Source organism: Momordica charantia (assembly GCF_013281855.1).
Source record: "Momordica charantia cultivar OHB3-1 chromosome 3 unlocalized genomic scaffold, Mcharantia_2.0 BLBB01000003.1, whole genome shotgun sequence".
NCBI lineage: Eukaryota > Viridiplantae > Streptophyta > Magnoliopsida > Cucurbitales > Cucurbitaceae > Momordica > Momordica charantia.
Window position 1 is genome coordinate 782,731 of NW_028275161.1, and position 18,105 is coordinate 800,835.

At 34.0% G+C, this 18,105-nt stretch overlaps 3 protein-coding genes across 3 annotated transcripts; all 3 read left to right on the forward strand.

Moving 5' to 3' along the window:
* The first annotated feature begins 780 nt into the window (after positions 1-780).
* Positions 781-6,626, forward strand: LOC111022051 (Mitochondrial import inner membrane translocase subunit Tim17/Tim22/Tim23 family protein). The gene is made up of 4 exons (XM_022299213.2): positions 781-1,043; positions 2,100-2,290; positions 2,385-2,457; positions 6,294-6,626. The coding sequence occupies exons 1-4, from the start codon at positions 881-883 to the stop codon at positions 6,377-6,379; spliced, it is 513 nt and encodes a 170-aa protein (XP_022154905.1). The 5' UTR covers positions 781-880; the 3' UTR covers positions 6,380-6,626.
* Positions 6,627-8,629: 2,003 nt separating this feature from the next.
* Positions 8,630-11,388, forward strand: LOC111022053 (NAD(P)-binding Rossmann-fold superfamily protein). Its single transcript, XM_022299216.2, has 6 exons — positions 8,630-8,826; positions 8,956-9,128; positions 9,204-9,389; positions 9,854-10,016; positions 10,374-10,560; positions 11,097-11,388. Exons 1-6 carry the CDS (start codon positions 8,703-8,705, stop codon positions 11,248-11,250), a joined length of 987 nt encoding a protein of 328 aa, XP_022154908.1. The 5' UTR covers positions 8,630-8,702; the 3' UTR covers positions 11,251-11,388.
* A 2,629-nt stretch (positions 11,389-14,017) lies between these two features.
* On the forward strand, positions 14,018-17,344 carry LOC111022050 (gamma-interferon-responsive lysosomal thiol protein). Its single transcript, XM_022299212.2, has 5 exons — positions 14,018-14,369; positions 14,892-14,957; positions 15,560-15,700; positions 16,036-16,128; positions 16,889-17,344. The coding sequence occupies exons 1-5, from the start codon at positions 14,097-14,099 to the stop codon at positions 16,979-16,981; spliced, it is 666 nt and encodes a 221-aa protein (XP_022154904.1). The 5' UTR covers positions 14,018-14,096; the 3' UTR covers positions 16,982-17,344.
* Positions 17,345-18,105: the final 761 nt, after the last annotated feature.

Sequence of the window (18,105 nt, forward strand, 5' to 3'; positions counted from 1 at the left end):
ACAATACAAATCAACAAAAATCTTCTATTACTCCTTCAAATAAATTAAAATTGGGTCAAAATTATTCCAGATTAGGTTTAATGATTTTTTTATTATTTTTATTTCTAATTTGATTTTTTAAGGGTTTTCAATTGCTTGTGTTTTCATGTATCATAAGTTATTTTTTCATTTGCATGCCTTTTAATTTATCGTAATTTTTCGTAAGTTATGAATCTTTCCATTTACTAAATCTTTTTATTTTTATAGAAAAATTATATCAAATGACGTGAAATAAATATGTGTTTATAAAAATATTATTATTGTTTATTTTATTTTTCAAAAATATCACAAGAGTGGCCTTTGGTTGGTCTCATATAATGGTATAAGTTTGTAATTTATGCTATTTTTGTAAAATTTTAAACTTGATGCTATCTATAAGAATTCATATTATTTTTGAGCTATTTTTGTAATTTCCTTATTTTCGTTGATTAGTGGCTATATATAAACCTTCAAATTGTTTATTTGTATTAAAGAATTTAATACTTAATAAAAATGAAACTTTGAACTTTTCTTAGAGATAATCTATTTTTAAATATTGAGATATTAAAAAGAAAAAAAATTTAAAAACGAAATCATTATGCAACAAAATCAAGTCTAATATTTTCAAAATAAAAAAATCCACCGTCAAGAATAAGATTGAACCTCTGAGTAAATAATTTAACCTAATTTAAATCGGGTTCGGAGCACGGGTCGGGCTCACCAGACCCGACCCGCTGGGCTTTTGCCCCTCTTCCCTCCCTCGCAGTCGCAGGCCCTCAGCTTTCTCCAGTTCCCTCTCTCAGATTCCCCAATTTCCATAGCTTTCAAGCTTTTCTTCTTACACTCGCATCTCTCCACTTCAATGGCTACTAATGCTGGAAATGGATCTTCGCACGATCCCACGAGCTCGAACGAGGCGGAGAAGCCTCCAATTGAGCCCATAAGAATGCCTACTGTCGAAGAGATTCGCGGCCAAGATATTTGGAACAACTGTGCAGTTCGCAGTGTCGTTAGTGGAGTCATGGGTAGGCCATCTAATTTGTTTCAGTTTTTGTTCACTACAATTTGTTTGTTTCTCTGTGTATACTTTTTCCCGCATTCTCACTCATATACTCTGCTCTAGTTTCTCTCGTCGCGAGCGAAACGAATCTTCTTTGTTTTGATCGATTATGTCAGTGATTGCTCTCTCTTCTTCTCTTTCAACATGATGTATTTCAGTTAAACCATTCCCTTCTATGCAGTTTTGGTATGGCGAGTATATTTAGTTGCTATAAGGATTGAGATTGAGAGGCTCAATTCCACTGCAACTTTTGTTCTTTGTTTACATTGTTTACTTTGCGAGCAACCACTATATCAAGTATTAATGTATATTGCCTTAAAAAGAATATATTTTTCTTATTTACAAGAAACAAACCTTATTTTTGTTGAGAATTGAAGAGTTACAAGCGGTCAACTACAAACTAACATCGATACAGTCTATAAAATTACAAAATACTAATCATTTTTTTTTCTTTTTTCTTTGTTGATAAAACCAAACAAGAAACCCCTCCAAATAAAGCAGTGCAAAACGAACATAAAAGTCTTTCCAATTAGATTTAAGTTAGTGTTAGGATAGTTCCGATATTTGGAGAGAAAGCATCAAGAAGCCACATGTACTTTGATTAGCTCAAAGCTTTCTTTCATGAAACATATTTGTTGTTGAAGGTCCTCTTGTTTCTTTCATACCAAAATTTGGAATTTTAACTTTAACGAGACTAGTGTTCTTTCTTTCCCTCTAAAGTCATGGCTGCAAAGAGCAAACATATTATCATTAACCCTCAAATTGATGACACATGACCAATCTAACATTTGAAACAATTTCCCTCCAAATAGACTCACTTTTAACTTTTTCTTTTCGAGTTTAAAAATGTGAGGGTGAGAATTGAAACATCTGAACTTTAAGACAAATATATTATGAGCTATGGTTAGGTGGACAATAGCTTCACTCTATTGCGTACTTATTATTATTTTTTCTCTCCAGTATGAGAATTGAGATCTGTACTTATGTGCCATTGGTGGCATATGTTCTGGAATATTTGCAGGCGGTGGGCTTGGATTGTTCATGGGTTTATTTTTGGGAGCATTGGATAACCCATTGATGCAAGAAGAGATGACTGCTAAACAACAATTTATTTTTACTGCAAAACAGATGGGACGGCGTAGTTGGGGTTCTGCTAAAGCGTTTGCAGTCATGGGCTTTATTTTCTCAGCAGCAGAATGCGTTGTAGAAAAGGTATTAACTTAGTGTCATGTGCAAATGGTCGTTTGTCTTTTCGTCTTAGTACATGCCTGTGATTTTATGGGATCTTTTTTATCCATGTGCTCAGGCTCGAGCGAAACATGATACAACTAATACAGTAGTTGCTGGGTGTGTAACCGGTGGTTCAATATCAGCTAAAGGTAGGCTCTTTACCCTTGTATCCAAGTATTTGCCTCATTTTCTAAGTCAAATGTAGTACACATGCGAACCTTTCAGCTTCTAGCCATGTAGAAATGCTTTATGAAACCAATCTGGTAATTTAATACTTTAGTTGAAGCTAAAATATCTGGAGTTCGTGACTTTAGTTTGGCTTGTGTTGGGAATTATATTGTAACTGTGTACTTACTTGAACAAGATATGTTCTATAGGCTGTAACTATGTCCTTGAGTTCTAAAAATTATATTATAACCTCTTGTTTTCCAGGTCACATTACAGAGAAATTTGAAGATTATGCATGTGCATGTGTAGTGCAATTGGTCTCGTTAATTTATTGCCTTGCTATAATTTCTGATTGTTATTTGTTGATTTTTCATCTTTTAAAATGCCAGAAAATAACCTATTTATTTTTCATGGTTGGCATCAATAACACTGCTGTGTCTGTCATTCACTTCTCTCTCTCTCTCTCTCTCTCCCTCCCCGTTTATATGCTTGATATGTAGTTTGTATTTAGCAGCCTTATTGGAAAATTTTGACCATTTTAAGATAAGAAACAATTTCTTTGGTGTGAAATTTGAGAAAGTAGATAATTTAAGGAGCTTGCTGAAAGGCGCTCCAGTATAGTTTATATAGGAGGGGAAGTAGTTACATAGATGTTTTAACAAGAGCTTCAAAGAGAAGCTACAAATCTAATGATCTCCCAGAATGTTGGAGGATCCTTGAAAATTCCTCCTAAAGAATCAGCGAGGAGGGTGTCCCTGGTCAAGATTTGAGAAGGGCGTGGACCAGTTCATCCCAAAAACGCAAAGGAGTCTCCATTCATGACAGCTGAAAGGTAAAGGAGCAAGAGAAGAAAAATCTCAACATTCTCGCATAATAAATACTAAATAGTAATTTTGAGAAAAAAAAACCTGTGAAGATTTCTTGCCTGGTCTTCTCATTTGTGTTTAAGCCTCCAAGCAAAGTCCAATGGGAAACTCTTACCTTGATGCTTGTCTTTCCATAAAGCCTTAAATATCTTTTTGGAAAAGAATTAGGCAAGTTTTTTGATTAACCTGTCTTTCTCACAGCTAACATAAAGTTTTTTCAGCGTCTGAAAAAGGATTTCCCATTCTTAATCTCTTCATCTTTTAGATGTCCATGAAAATTAAGGCATCAACAAAAAGCCTATAGTTTTTCTCAAAAACTATAGGCATTGCCTTACGAGTAGAAATGTACCACCAGTTAGATCATAGACAACCTTTGATGACAGTGGCCGGTCGATGATGCAAACATCTTTTTGAAAATCGAATTTATTTTCTTTATTTATTTTTGGATAAGATATTTAACTTATTTTCTTTGCCCAGACGGGAAGGGAATTTTCACGTCTATAAACAATCATCGATAGAGCTTAGCTAGGGAAAGACCATACAAGAAGATAGGCCAAGAACCCAACAAAAGGAGCCACCTAACTATTAAAAGCAAGCTAGGTGAAGCCAAGTAGTTATGAAGTCGTTACCAACTACCCTGTTCTCTGACTTGTCAGTGACTGTGTGTGCGTGTGCACGGGGGGGGGGGGGGGGGGGGCATTATCTTTTTAGGTTGGTTCAATAGTTGCTTCCCCTTTGACTAGTACCAAATGTTTGCATGCCATTCTTGCAGTGGCTTCTACATCCAAAAACATATGTTAGTGTGGAGAAAATTACGGTAACTGACAAGGAAAGTCTCGGTAGAGCTCCGGAAGCAACCTCATGAAAGTCTCTCTGGCATGCTGAGTTGATAATCAATTAGGCAATGATATATAGTACTCAATGATAGAAGAATTTTTCTCAGTAACTGATATAATGCATTTTCGTAAGAAAAATTATACAAAAGCATTACCGCCACTGAAACCATTGAGAAGATTTTCTTTAGAATGGGGAGATAAAACCGTTTTCCATTGATTTTATACATGTAAAGAGGAATGCTCCCATCTTGTTTTCAGCCATATTTGGAAATATATTAAATGTTGTTTTCAGCCATATCATGGAGCCTGATAGTTGAAGCTAATGCCAATTTTGGGGATCGCTAAGTTCTTTCCTTGATTTGAAATGATTTGATGTACAAACAATTACATCTAACACTCCTGAGTCCCTCTTTCACAGTAAGCAAGAGCAAAGTTTGTTGAAGGGCTATTTTGTTTTTGGATGAAGAGACTTTCATTAAAGAAAAACACAAAAACAGCCAAAAGGACAGGGGACGAGAAGACCCCCTCCCAAAAGGAACTAAACGATCAACGCTCTCCAATCTTGAAGGATTATTGAGAGGTTGTAGTTACTTGAAGGGCTATTTTGTTGGGCAGCTGCTGATGAGCTGATAGGAATGTTATCGGGAATATTATTATGGTGTTAAGGGTATATTAGTAATTGTGTTAGGAGGTTTGCTTATAAATAGATTGAAGGGGAAAGGATGAGGGTACACAATTGATTAGTATGGTTTAGGTTTGAGTAAGAATACTCAAGAGAGGGGAGGGTCCAAGTACCTCGAATTACTTGGGAGTTATTTAGTTATCCTATCTTTTATATTTCAATATATTGTTAGTTGTTTGGGCTCTATCAATTGGTATTAGAGTCGTTCAGTTCTGGTCATAGAGATGAAGTTGGACGATGCCGCGCATGAAGATATATTGAGGATTTTACCTGAAGGGATGAAACGATTGAAGAATGTGTCCCAACCTATGAGTTTCAAAATGGTGACGACAAATACTCCGGGAAAAACGAAACAAGAGATAACACCAGTAAAGCCAAAAGGAAAAGAATTTGTGATGGAATTGAACATCCTATCTGGTAAGAAATTGAAAATACTCAAGCAAGAGAGTACCAAGAAATTGGTGGCACAAATCATCATATGAGGAGCCAAGAAATTGGTGGCACAAATCATCATATGAGGAGCAAAGGCAGAAGAAACGAGAAGTCAATCGAGAAAGAAAGTAAGAATGAGTTGGGGAAGGAAAAAAAGAGTAGAAAAAGAACTAGAAGATGCCGCTCTCAAAAAATACCAATGAAGATTCAGTTATGGTTGAGAGAATAATGGTTCATATTCTGCCGGAATTCGAAGATCAGGCACAAGAAGGGTGGAAAGATGTCAAATGAGGTGAGACTGTATTTCCAGAACAAGATTGAGGTTCATTGTCGATCCTATGGCAGAAGGTGAAAACTCGAAGAATACAGAGAGATGCCACGTTTGTTGGGAGGCGCACAATCACACTGATAATTGGGGAAAAGCGAGAAAAATGGCTGACGTAAACGGTTGCTTACTATATGTTTCAGAACAGATAATTGCATTAAAGTTAAAATTGTCCATCTGAAATGAGCATAGAAAAATGATGATAGGATGAGGTTGTTCTCCCTACTTGTAGACCAAGTAGTTGGCAATTTGTAAATACATTAGAAGGCTGAACTTGAAAGCACTTTTGAGGCAATTAAAGCGCAAGCAAGACTGAGGCAGAATGAGGCAAGGAGTAGAAGGGAAAAGAAATAGAACTGCTAAAACATTACTGTAGAAATGATATCTCCTACATAGTTCGGAAGATAATAGTTCAGTTAGCAACAATCTTACTGGGGCTGTCGAGTCTTGCTTTGACTATGATTGCACTAAGTTTAACTCGGAATTAAGAACGTAGGGACTCTTGAAATTTCCTTTATTGTTACTCGGTTGTATTTTGTTCCAATTGGGTTCTTCAGTTAAGTGAGATTGTTCTTGACGATGCTGATTTGTTTGTTTGTTTGTCGTTTTTGCTAACACGCTTCACGCTTTCGTCACAAGATGCGATATCTCACGCCTTATATTGTCTTAATCACAGGTGGTCCAAAGGCAGCTTGTGCCGGTTGTGCTGGTTTTGCAGCATTTTCAGTGTTGATAGAGAAGTTTTTGGACAGACACAGTTGAGAGCTGCGTTTTGTGCTCACAATTTTGTGATAGCAAAAAAAGAAAAAAAGAAGATCAATGGTAGAGAAATAATAGGCTTAGCTTGCAATGTAACCATTCTTTTCATCATATAAACCTGAAACTCCCATCTTGATTTGGGATGTACTTGAGAATATTTTCCCCTTTGTTTCAGTAACATTATTCACAATTCCATTTGGTTGGAAGATAGTTTCATTTATACAGAGAGGAAATTGAGGCATTTGTTGCATTGCTGCTTTTTATGGCCCCATCCATAATGTTCCTATTTATCATTTATTATTATTATTTTTTAATTTTGAAAAATATAAATATTTGATGGTAAGATCAAATTTCTTATTTTTGTTAGCTTTTTTCAAAATATAAATAAAAATATTGTTTGATCACTTTTTCTTGCAAAGTGCGTAATAAATATAATAACATATGGGAAAGAATTTGATATTTAATTAAAAATTTAAATTATAGATAAAATATTAAATTTTTTTAATTTAAAATTTTAGAGAATGAAAAATAAATGAATAATTAACATTTTTATTTATTTTTTTAACAACCGATAGTATATATAAAATGTACCATGAGGAGAAACCTTTTATGTCAGATTTACCTCCTCCCACTCTTTTTTGGTGGCAATTTTGTCATTTGAATATATTTTTTCTTTTTACCTCTATTAATTTTAAAAGAGTCATTGTAATAAATAAGAATTTAAGGTTTTTAATAATCAAGAATTAAGGTTATGAATGGATGATTTAATTTTAAATATTTAAACACTAATCTAGTAATTTAGTGTGAAAATTCATTGAATGATTGAAAAGCCCATTAGACTTCTCAAACTATTAAACTTCTCATTCTTTACCTGCCCTGTCCCGATCCTTCCATATTCTTCTACTTCCATATATAAAGATTTCTCCTCTCTTTCTTGCTGGCAACAAAAACTCAAGAGGTGAACGAAATGGACTGAAAAATTACCGGTTGGTGTGAAGGTAATGAGATTTTATTCTCCTGTTTTTACAACCGACAATGGCAACGTGCGTATGTGTTAGGGCAATTCATATTTAAGAGAGAGGAGCTCAAAGGAAGACGAAAACCTCGGAATTAATAGGAAGTTGATAGCAGTTATTGGCTTTCTTGGAAATTATCACTATTGAGAGAAATTGGAGAAAGCATTCAATTCAAACTACACGATATGTAATCAAGTTATTTATTTTTAGAAAGCGACTTATGTTTACAAAATTATGGAGAAAAAAATTCAAATTTTATCCTCTCAATTTCACCAAATTGAATTGCAAAGAGAATAAAATTAAAGTATAAATAATACCAAGGAAGGGAGGAAATAACTTAAGAGGGGAGAGAATATTGCAGGTGAGGATTTTCCGCTCTTAAAATTTGGTGACGTCCATCTTATTTATGGGTATAACAATACAGAAGTCATGTGACATAAAATGAATGGGAGTAGTATGAAAATTCGGATACGGACTAAAAATTTTTCTTTTTTTTCTCTTATGATTCTCAATTGTACACGAGCAAAGTCTTTCCATGTTGTTTATATATAAATTATATAGAGATAGACTCTAACTTTTTCCTTCTCTTTTCGCTTTGTTTTCTTCCTCTTTTTAGCCCACAAATATATGACACTAGAAATATAACAAAATATAAATTTACTATTAAGTAAAATGATACATTGATATTTATTTATTTATTTATTTTTAGGCCAAACATGTGACACTAAACAACAAACGAAATACGTAAATTTATTAAGTAAAAAAATATATTGATATTTAATTAAAAATAAAGGTGATAAATAATTTTATTTTATAATTAATCATCATTGTACGTCTTCCCCACCTAATTTGATTGTTATATTCGTATGTTTCTCTCTCTTTTCTTTAATTTTGTTATTATATTTTTAGTTTGTGAACCCACACATATCACACTAAAAAACAAAATATAATTTATTATTAAGTTCAAAAATATATTAAGTATTTAAAATTAAATGGAACGTAACTATAAAAACATCATGAATTCGACCTTACATGTTGTAAAAAAAAAAAAATTTAATAAAAACAAAATGTAATATCGTCCAGGCTCTGTAATTTTTAATGTACTACAGATTATATTTTATTAATTTTTGCAGTATTTGCAAGTAGCCGAATAAAATATCCCTCAAGCGGGTCCCACGGTAGAATCTTCCATGTGGTACCGAGAAGAGACAATAGTGTATACTAAATTACTGATCCGTCCTTCCAGAAAGTGGAGTGAAGTGAAGTGAAGGGGAAGGCCATTTTGCAGAGCGAAGCAGCAAAAATCAGAGATGTCGACGAGCGAGAACGGCGAACTGGTCTGCGTCACCGGTGGCAGCGGCTGCATCGGATCCTGGCTCGTTCACCTCCTCCTCCGCCGTGGCTACTCCGTTCACGCCACCGTCCAAAATCTCAGTTACACTGTTCCAATTGCTCTGTTCATTCCTTTCAATATTTGCCGAGAAAACTTCCCTCTGCTTCTGATTATGGTTTCTTTCCGCATTATCACCAGTTTATAATTTGAAGTTTGATTCACAAATGCAGAGGATGACAAAGAAACGAAGCATCTCGAAGATTTGGAAGGCGCGGACACTCGTCTCCGTCTCTTCCAAATCGATCTCCTCCATTATTACTCCATCGTCCCCGCCGTCACTGGTTGCGCCGGCGTCTTCCACCTCGCGTCTCCCTGCATCGTCGATGCTGTAGAAGATCCTGAGGTGTTGTTTTATCTCCTGAGGTGTTTATGCTTGAGGTTCTGCTTTTTAGAAATTAACACCGCTCTGTACTCGTAGAGGGATCTATTGGATCCGGCCATCAAAGGAACCCTCAATGTCCTGACCGCGGCTAAGGAGGCTGGGGTACAACGCGTGGTGGTGACTTCGTCTATCTCCGCCATGATTCCAAACCCTCACTGGCCGGCGAACGTTGTGAGAAATGAAGAATGCTGGACTGATATAGATTACTGCAAGTCAAAGGGGGTGAGTCATCCTTCATCTCTTTTGAATCTTTTAACTAAATTTGAACCTATCGCAAGAAAATCGGATAATCAAGAAGTAAAACGAAAAAAAAAAAGAAAGAAAGACCACTGGTTCCTGACTCTGAGGCTATCAGTTATTTTTCTGTTTTAAAATTCTTCCTATTCTGTGGTTATTGGGAATTCTTCTTTCAATTCAATTGAGAATCAATGTTGCTAGGTATTTAAATTCATCGTCATGTTCTTTCTCCCACCAATTTATGGATTATGAGGGAACGACTGAAAGTGGATGTAGACTTTTCTGCCAATCATGAAGCTCGTATTCTCACGACATTCAATTGGAATTTCTTGAATCCTATTTGTTAAGCAGAGTCCATGAGCCTGATTGATCTTGTAGTGACTGCTTAGCAATTGGGATTTGAAAAGGCAGCCAGATGTTCTAATTTTTTTATTTTTTTTTTCTTGTAGCTATGGTATTCGGTTTCAAAAACTCTAGCGGAAAAGGCTGCTTGGGAATTTTCCAAGGAGAAAGGATTGGATGTGGTGGTGATTAATCCAGGCACTGTGATGGGGCCTTTGATTCCTCCCAGAATTAACGCTAGCATGAAAATGCTTTTACAACTTCTCGAGGGTAACATTTTTCTCTTAATTTATACCATACTTTCTTCAAGATGGCACTATTTGTTCATTAGAGTCTTGCAGTTCGATTAAACTTAAACAAATTGCAGCTGAAAAATCCAATGTTGAAGGTTTTGGTAGGCAGCAGGGCGGTTGTTTAGCAATGTAGTTGAAAAATGAAGCCACAAGATTTTCCATCTCTCATTGAACTTGAAAATTACTCTTAGCTAGTTTGATGCCTGCCCAAATTTTTGTCTTTGAAATTTCATTTTTCCATCAAAATGGTATGAAAAGGAACTTATAAAACAATTCATCTAAGAAATTTCCTTGCATTCCACACAAATCATGGCGTTTTTTTGTTCTTCGACAGGGTGCTCCGAGACATTCGAGGACGTCTTTATCGGGATAGTGCACTTTAAAGACGTTGCCTTAGCACACATTTTGGTGTATGAAAACAAATCAGCTACAGGAAGGCACTTTTGTGCCGAGTCTATATCTCGTTACTCCGACTATGCCGCAAAGGTTGCTGAGCTCTACCCTCAATATAAGGTGCCCAGGTAAGGAGTTCATGTGACCCAACTTTCAGCTATGCATTTACAACTTTCACCTAAGAAACAAGAAAGCTAGGATCTTCAAAGATAAAACAGAATTCTTCAATGCCCTTTTGGATCTTATACAATATACTACAGCCTCTTGATGGAGTGTTCTTCACATGAAGTTTTTTTTGGGGGCTGGTAAATTTGCACCCATCAAGATTAAACAGAGAAGAAATGACCAATCTGGTATCATGACCAATCTGGTATTATGTTAAGTCACTTATCAATCCAAAAGTTTAATCGGGTGGGTTACCGTAAATTTAATTTTTTTATAGATATCTTTTAACATTGGAGACATTTTTGTATTAGTTTGCTCTCCGATGGGGCTTGTTCCTTGTTTAATTTGCCTTTTAATAGACCCCGTTTCTTATTTCTTTTTTCAAAATCTTCTTTTCTTCTTCTTATAATTGTTTGTTTTTTTTTTCCAAATTCGTATGGAATTTGTAATGGGGTGGATACTCTGAGCTTCTGATCTCTCATATTTTTCCATTCTTCAGGTCGATAGAAGATACACAGCCTGATTTGGTGAGAGCCAAAGATGGAGCTAAGAAGCTGATGGACCTGGGGATGAAATTCATCCCAATGGAAGAAATCATCAAGGACGCGGTTGAGGATTTAAAGAGGAAGGGATATATTTCCGAACCACTATAAAAATCTCGATTTCAAATCGTCACCTGTAAGTTTTTATTTCAGCCTGCTCTTATGAGTCCTCTCTATGTGACATATGAGATCTTCATCATCTGGATGTTGAAATGTTATATTTGAATGATACCATATTCTAGTCTCCAACTGTTTCTCAAAATACTCTCTTTATCTTCTTTCAGGTAGTTTTTTTTCCTTGCTTTCTCCCCTGAAACAATAATTTTCTTCCATAAAAACCCCTTTTTTTACTATATTTTTTTAACATTTTCAAAAGAAAATATTGTATAATAAAAAAGTAAATGCTCATATCTTAAATATTTATTTGACTATTTTCTAAGGTGATTCCATTGGTTAAAAATTACACTAAGAACATCTTAAAAAGTTGGATAAAATAAATAATCAATCATTGAACGAAATAAAAATAAAAATGAATATTTCCATATCTGACATTTTAGGGTAAGAAAAAAAATGGTTTAAAAACTAATGATAACCCCTTATGCGCATAGATTTAGGAAATAAAATCCTTCTCCATTAAATCTTTCAACAGCATCATTGGATTGTTTCCTCCATTGGAATGAATTTCAAGCCTAGCGCCATAAGCTTTTTAGTTTAATTAAAACCATTGTTAATTGTTATACAAAAATATTTAAAGATTTTTTAAAAAGATAGTGTTTAGTTGGCTGCTAGATCACCTAACTATTCAAATTTAATCTAATTGAGTACCCATGTGAATATTAGTAAAAAATATTGAAACTAAGCATAATTCAAAATTAGGAATGTAATTGTAGCTTCTTTTAAATTTAAATCCGCACAATATTAAAGTTGGGTGAGTTTCTCATGCCTTCTAACTTAAAAATTTAAAAAAAAAAAAAAAAAAATCTCAAAGCACTTTTTGTAAAAATGGATAAAATTAAAATATTAGTGTGTTTGGTTACATTTTCTTAAAAGTAATTTTATTTTATTTTTATTTTTTCAAGTAATTTTAATTACAAGTTTGTTTGGTTGCACATCTAACTCTAAGAGTTAATATGAGTCTAATTCAACTAGTTAAAATATATATATCAGACCAAGATCGTGAGTTCGAATTTCACGCTCACATGTTGGAGTAGAGATTGTTATTTCACTAGTAAATGAATGAGTGGTAGAATGTTGTTACATTTTAACCTTTATTAATAATTAACTATGAGCTTCCTTTTAAAATTATTTTATTTAAGAGTTTAAGGTTTGAGACGGTTTATTTAATTGTAAAGAAAGTGAATTTGAGAAAAAGAAGTTAAAAAGTAAAACTTATTAATTTTTCTATTAAGTTACTAGATATAGCTAAAATTTCTATAAATACCTCTCTTACCACACTTTTACAATACCTGACCCATTCAACATATCTTCTTTCTTCTTTTACTTTCTTTATTTTTCTATTTTGCTCTTTTAAGAGTAATTGGCCAAAAGAGAGATATTCTTTGTTGTGGAGCTTTGAGTTCAATCTCTAGTCGCAAAGTGGTTTGAGCTATATACAGCTACGTTGAGATACTCACACTTCAACCTAATTAATTATTTACATATTTGTTTCTCAATATTTACTCCAACTACCTCTGTTAGTTATAATCCCCCAACATGTAGTTAATAGGAGAAATCTAGTCAACATCTAAGTATTGTTCAAAACTCAATACTAACCCACAAGAGATGTGTGTTGACTCGTACTTAAGTATTGTTCATTTGGAAAAGGACGAGTTACATGATTTTCCTGTCAATCAAAGGATCCCACGTTGAATGTTGAACCTTGGGACTGGGAGGAAATTATTTTAGTAGCGGAAGTAAAGTAGTTGAAGATTATATACCATTATATTAACAAATAAGTTAGGAAGACTTTGTCGATCAAAGCATGATTTAACGGATAAAACACTTATTATTGTTTCAAAAGTTGATGATGTGATCATTTACCTTGTAATTGTTAAACTAAAAGAAATAGTAGTTAGGAAGACTTCAAAGTAGTGACTACAAAAATGAAATATAATTGGACTATAGGTGCAATGTTCAAGATGACCTAAGTACGTTAAGACGGAAAAAAAAACATATGAGCACTTCATGCAAGTTGCACTTTGCTTAAGGATATAATTTAATTGGTAGAGTTCAATTTTTGCATATGCGTATTTGCGATGACAGGTGGTTACCTAACCTACGTCCAGACGATAATGAAAGCATCTTATACCTAAATACACGGATCACTCTTTTTAAGTAATATAGAATATGATTAACCTTTGTTGAAAGACTACTAAGACGAGAAATAGGAAAAAGAAATCCAAATATTATCAAATGAGCCACACAAAACAAAAAATACAATAATTTGTTAATTGAACTTTCTTTATCTACCTCAAGACAACGTGGGACTAAGAAAATGAAAAAAAGGAAGAATGCTAACCACACATTTTTACCTTTTAAATAGTGTTTCAATTTTTAAGTTAAAAGTTACAATACTTATCCAAATTTAAAGTAAAAATTGTAATATCTATTTAAATTTAATTTTTAATAACTATTTAAGTTCAAAATTTGATGAGGTTGAAAGTATAAAGTAAAAATTGATTTTTTCTTAAAAAAAAAAAAGAAAAATTTTAACTCAGTTGAAAACATCTATTCCCAGTAAAAAAGTTGTCCCTTCGAATTTTCACCCATATAAATATGTATTAAAGAGAGAGGAAAAACGAAACAAAAAATATAATAATAATAGAGATAGAAGATTAGAAGCAATTATATATGCGACCTCCTACAAGCCACGTGGCATTTCAGAATGAGGATGTTTTAGAATGAACAGAAACTTGTAAAATTTGGTGCTTCAATCGGAACTTTCCAGAACCTCACCAATGGAATTTCCGGCCAGACTCTGTTCCTTCGTTTACGTTTCTTATCTCCTGTTGTTTTCATCTGCTTCATCTTCCATAGCCGCAACCTCCGATTACTGCAACGACAAAGTCTCGCTCGAACTCTACTACGAATCGCTGTGTCCATACTGCGCGAATTTCATAGTGAACTATCTGGTTCACCTTTTCGACGACGATCTCATCTCCATTGTTGATCTCAGGCTCGTCCCTTATGGCAACGCTAGGGTTGGACGCAATGGTTCCATCACTTGTCAGGTCCTCCGTTTGATTCTTCACCATTTCTGTTTTGATTTATCATTCAAAAGAAATAGCATCTTTCGTTTCTTCCCTGCTCGATTGTGCTTGAGTTTCAAATTGATCCTACGTATTTGGTTATGGCGGAACCTTAGATTGAAAAGTGCTGCTATATGCATCTCGTTTGCGTTTCTCACCGAATTTCATACCCTTTTGTTAAATGCTTATAATGCAAAATCGATTTCGTATTTTCATTTAAATTATTCCTCATCGGGGTTTTGGTTAGTTAAAACACAGTTTGAGCCAATATCGGGGAGGTGCGATATGATATTGTATTAGCAAATCAATTCTCCTTAATCACATAGCTTAATCTATATGATTTCCATTTTAGAGTCTTTCTTGAATTGGCGTTATACTGTTTTTCTATACTCTTTCTAGACAGATCTAAAGAAACAGTCTAACATGCCTGTGGATGGCTGGATGTGCTTGCTTTATTTCATGTTTACGGGCTAATTAGCTTGTACTGTGTTGTTGTAATTTCAGCATGGCCCTGCTGAATGCCTGCTGAACACTGTGGAAGCCTGTGCCATTAACGCCTGGCCTGAGCTGGTAAGACTTTCAGTTGCTTACAAACCTTTCCTTGTGTGTTAGATAGTTTCTAGCATAGAACTCCTGTTTCTTCCTTTCATTTTAATTGCATCAGTCTGACCTGTATGTAGTTTACTTGTGTAATTAGTTATGTGCTGATCACTGTGAGATCAATGATTATAGTTTCTTCATTTTGCTTGGATTGGTACAAAAGTTTTCTTATCAGAATGATAAACAGTCTCTTTATATGTTTCTTCATTAGTCATCTCGGAATTGAGATGCTGAAACTCATTATTATACATCTCACTTTTTTCCAACATATGTCACCTCCCATATGTAGTTGTGTCATTAGTTACTAAGGTACAGATCGAGTGAGTTGGGATTTGGTAAAGGTAAGTTCTCATTCACTTGTATGATTTGTATGAATTGGGAGGCATTTATTACTCCAAGTTAACTATGTTTAGTTTATGATTCTGTTATCTTGTTATTTGTTTTCTTTTATTCCTCTTTTTCACTCCTCTTGGAGTTTGTATCTCTCAGCAATTTTGTTCCTTTTCATATATCAATGAAAAGTTCGTTTCTAGTTAAAAAAAAAACGTTCTCATTCACTCCTACTGATGTAGGATGGGCATTTTCCTTTCATTTATTGCATTGAGTCTCTAGCGTACAAACGGAAGTACACCCAGTGGGAGTCATGCTTCGAGAAGTTGGGGTTGGACCCCAAGCCCATCAACGATTGCTACTCTACCGACCTCGGGAACAAGGTGAGTTTTAACCTTTTTTTTCCCTAATGAAATCGATTAAGTTTTTTGTGCTAGTTCAAGTTTCATATATTGTTTAAATCTCATCTTGTATACAACACAAAGAACATTTAACAATTATCTGTTCCAATAAACCTTTGTGACTGCTGCCAACAGTTTCTTATTTGTTAGACCTTGACTTTTTACTGTATAAATGTTTTACTGATTTCATTGATTGAGAAATAGGTTCCACGATCAGCTCACTGTCTATAGGTTATGAATTGTGGTTGGGCAAACACAGAGATTATCAAGATGGAATCAAATGTTCTTATAATTGAATTTTTATCATATTTCTGCAGCTCGAACTGAAATATGCAGCTGAGACTGACAATCTTCAGCCTCCTCACAATTATGTGCCTTGGGTTGTTGTAGATGGGAAACCACTTTACGAGGTTTGTTTCCTTCTGTCACACGCACTCACATTTCCAAAATTAACTGCATAAAGCTCTAGGCTTGGGTTATACAAACATGGAAACTGTTTATTTAGGGTCGTTCATTAAAGTTTATACTTCTTGTTTCCTATTTCTTGCTTTCGATCTCTTAGAACATAAATGTTTAGTAACTGCTTTCTATTTTTCATTTTTTTTAAAACATTCTGAAAATTGTATATAAATTCTAGAAACAAACAAATTTTGATTTTTTTCCCTCCTGGTTCTCATTTTCAGTCTTAAGAACACAGTAAAAAAACTTTATTTTATCATTTTATACAAAATAAATGCATAATAAATATTAAAAAAATATATAATAGTTTTGAATATTTAATTTTTGCCAAAACAATTTTCATAAATCTTTGTTCTTTTAATTTAAAATTTGACAATATCAGAAAAAAGAAATGGTCCCTAAATTAAAAGAAAATGAAATAAAAGGGAAAGGAAAAGATTACCTAATATGTTTTTTTTTAGTACAACACGTGGAAATGGGGATTCAAACTCATGACTTGTGGTCAGAGATTAGTGCCTTAATCAATTGAGTTATGCTCAGTTGAACTTTTCCTTTTTAGTTTTTAAAAAATGAGGGACAGAAAAAAAAAGAGAACATTTCCATACAAGTCTCTATTTGCTAATTGATTATTAATGCACAGCTCTGGCCCAATGATTGGCATTGACTCCCCAACTACGGTATAAGGATTTTCATAACTTTGCCTTGTTATAGGACTATGAAAACTTCATAAATTACATCTGTGAGGCGTACAGAGGACCTATTCTGCCAAGTGCTTGTAGAACTCCGTCCATCAGTGTCATTTGAAGGCGAGAAGCGTAGTCCGTCCTCCCAGACACTGTAAGTCTCCTCCCAGACGAGATACTGTAAGAATAAGAAGTCGAGAAATGAGAAATGTGAATATAATACACAAGAACGCGATCCAGGTGATACCTCACACTCTTTGGAGTTGGAATGTATTCAATTTAGTAAATAAATCTAGATAACCGAACATGCTTGTACTGTATACATCTGGTTGAGAGAAACTTTGTTTTATTTAGATAATATTAATGTAATTGGGTTATTTCTTAATTTAGAAATCTAGATGAAACGAGAGATTTAGTGATGATGACATTAAGGATAGTGTTCAACATCATGTTTCCAAATAATTGAATTTGAAAGTTCATATTATTGGTTTGGCTACATCATTTACTTAGTTATATAGTTCGCATTTGCTACGAGGTGAAAGAATCTCGACAGGAAATCTGACTAATTGATTTTTGGACCTTTTTTATATGTTCATTTTCTTGTTTTCTCTATGTAGTTTGTGACATGAGAATTTCTCTCCCTCCTCAAGTTCAGCGATAGGATCAAGGATTTGAACTTCCAACCTCGATTATAAGTACTGTCTTGACCGACCAATTGAACTTGTTATTGAACTTGTTGAGGAGAAGTAGGTTGGAAATTGTTGGGATGTGGACACAAAGTTCTTGATAAGACGATCGACTTGTGACACAACAATCCAAGTTTCTTTTGGGAAAGATTTGTTTTTACCTTCTACTCAATGAGTTCATTTTAATTTTTAATATTTAATTTCATAACTTTGAATAAATAGGAAAATCACCCATGATGAATAAATATGAAAATCAAACCCATCGTGGGTAGTTTATTGGTCTAAAGAGGCTAAGAGGAAATAAGTCCGATGGTCTCCAACCTACTTTGAGAATTAGTAATTCCTGTGTTTTTTGGCACCAAATGTTGTAGGGTTAGGTAGTTGTCATGTGAGATTAGTTGAGATGTGTGTAAGCTGGTTTGAATATTCACGTATATGAAGTAGAAAAAAAAAAAGGAAATCAATATCTTTTAAAATTAAATTATAAAAACCAACTTAAAAATAAAACCAAGTTCAGTCATCAAAATTATGTCACTGAAAAGTTGTAATCTAACTGCAA

Excerpts from the sequence above, each read along its gene's own strand:
- LOC111022051 (XM_022299213.2), top strand. The coding sequence starts at position 881 with ATGGCTACTAATGCTGGAAATGGATCTTCGCACGATCCCACGAGCTCG. Across the intron at positions 1,044-2,099 it reads TGTCGTTAGTGGAGTCATGG|GCGGTGGGCTTGGATTGTTC; the intron begins GTAGGCCATCTA and ends GAATATTTGCAG. Across the intron at positions 2,291-2,384 it reads CAGAATGCGTTGTAGAAAAG|GCTCGAGCGAAACATGATAC; the intron begins GTATTAACTTAG and ends CCATGTGCTCAG.
- LOC111022053 (XM_022299216.2), top strand. The coding sequence starts at position 8,703 with ATGTCGACGAGCGAGAACGGCGAACTGGTCTGCGTCACCGGTGGCAGC. Across the intron at positions 8,827-8,955 it reads CGCCACCGTCCAAAATCTCA|AGGATGACAAAGAAACGAAG; the intron begins GTTACACTGTTC and ends TCACAAATGCAG. Across the intron at positions 10,017-10,373 it reads GCTTTTACAACTTCTCGAGG|GGTGCTCCGAGACATTCGAG; the intron begins GTAACATTTTTC and ends GTTCTTCGACAG.
- LOC111022050 (XM_022299212.2), top strand. The coding sequence starts at position 14,097 with ATGGAATTTCCGGCCAGACTCTGTTCCTTCGTTTACGTTTCTTATCTC. Across the intron at positions 14,370-14,891 it reads ATGGTTCCATCACTTGTCAG|CATGGCCCTGCTGAATGCCT; the intron begins GTCCTCCGTTTG and ends TTGTAATTTCAG. Across the intron at positions 14,958-15,559 it reads TTAACGCCTGGCCTGAGCTG|GATGGGCATTTTCCTTTCAT; the intron begins GTAAGACTTTCA and ends CTACTGATGTAG.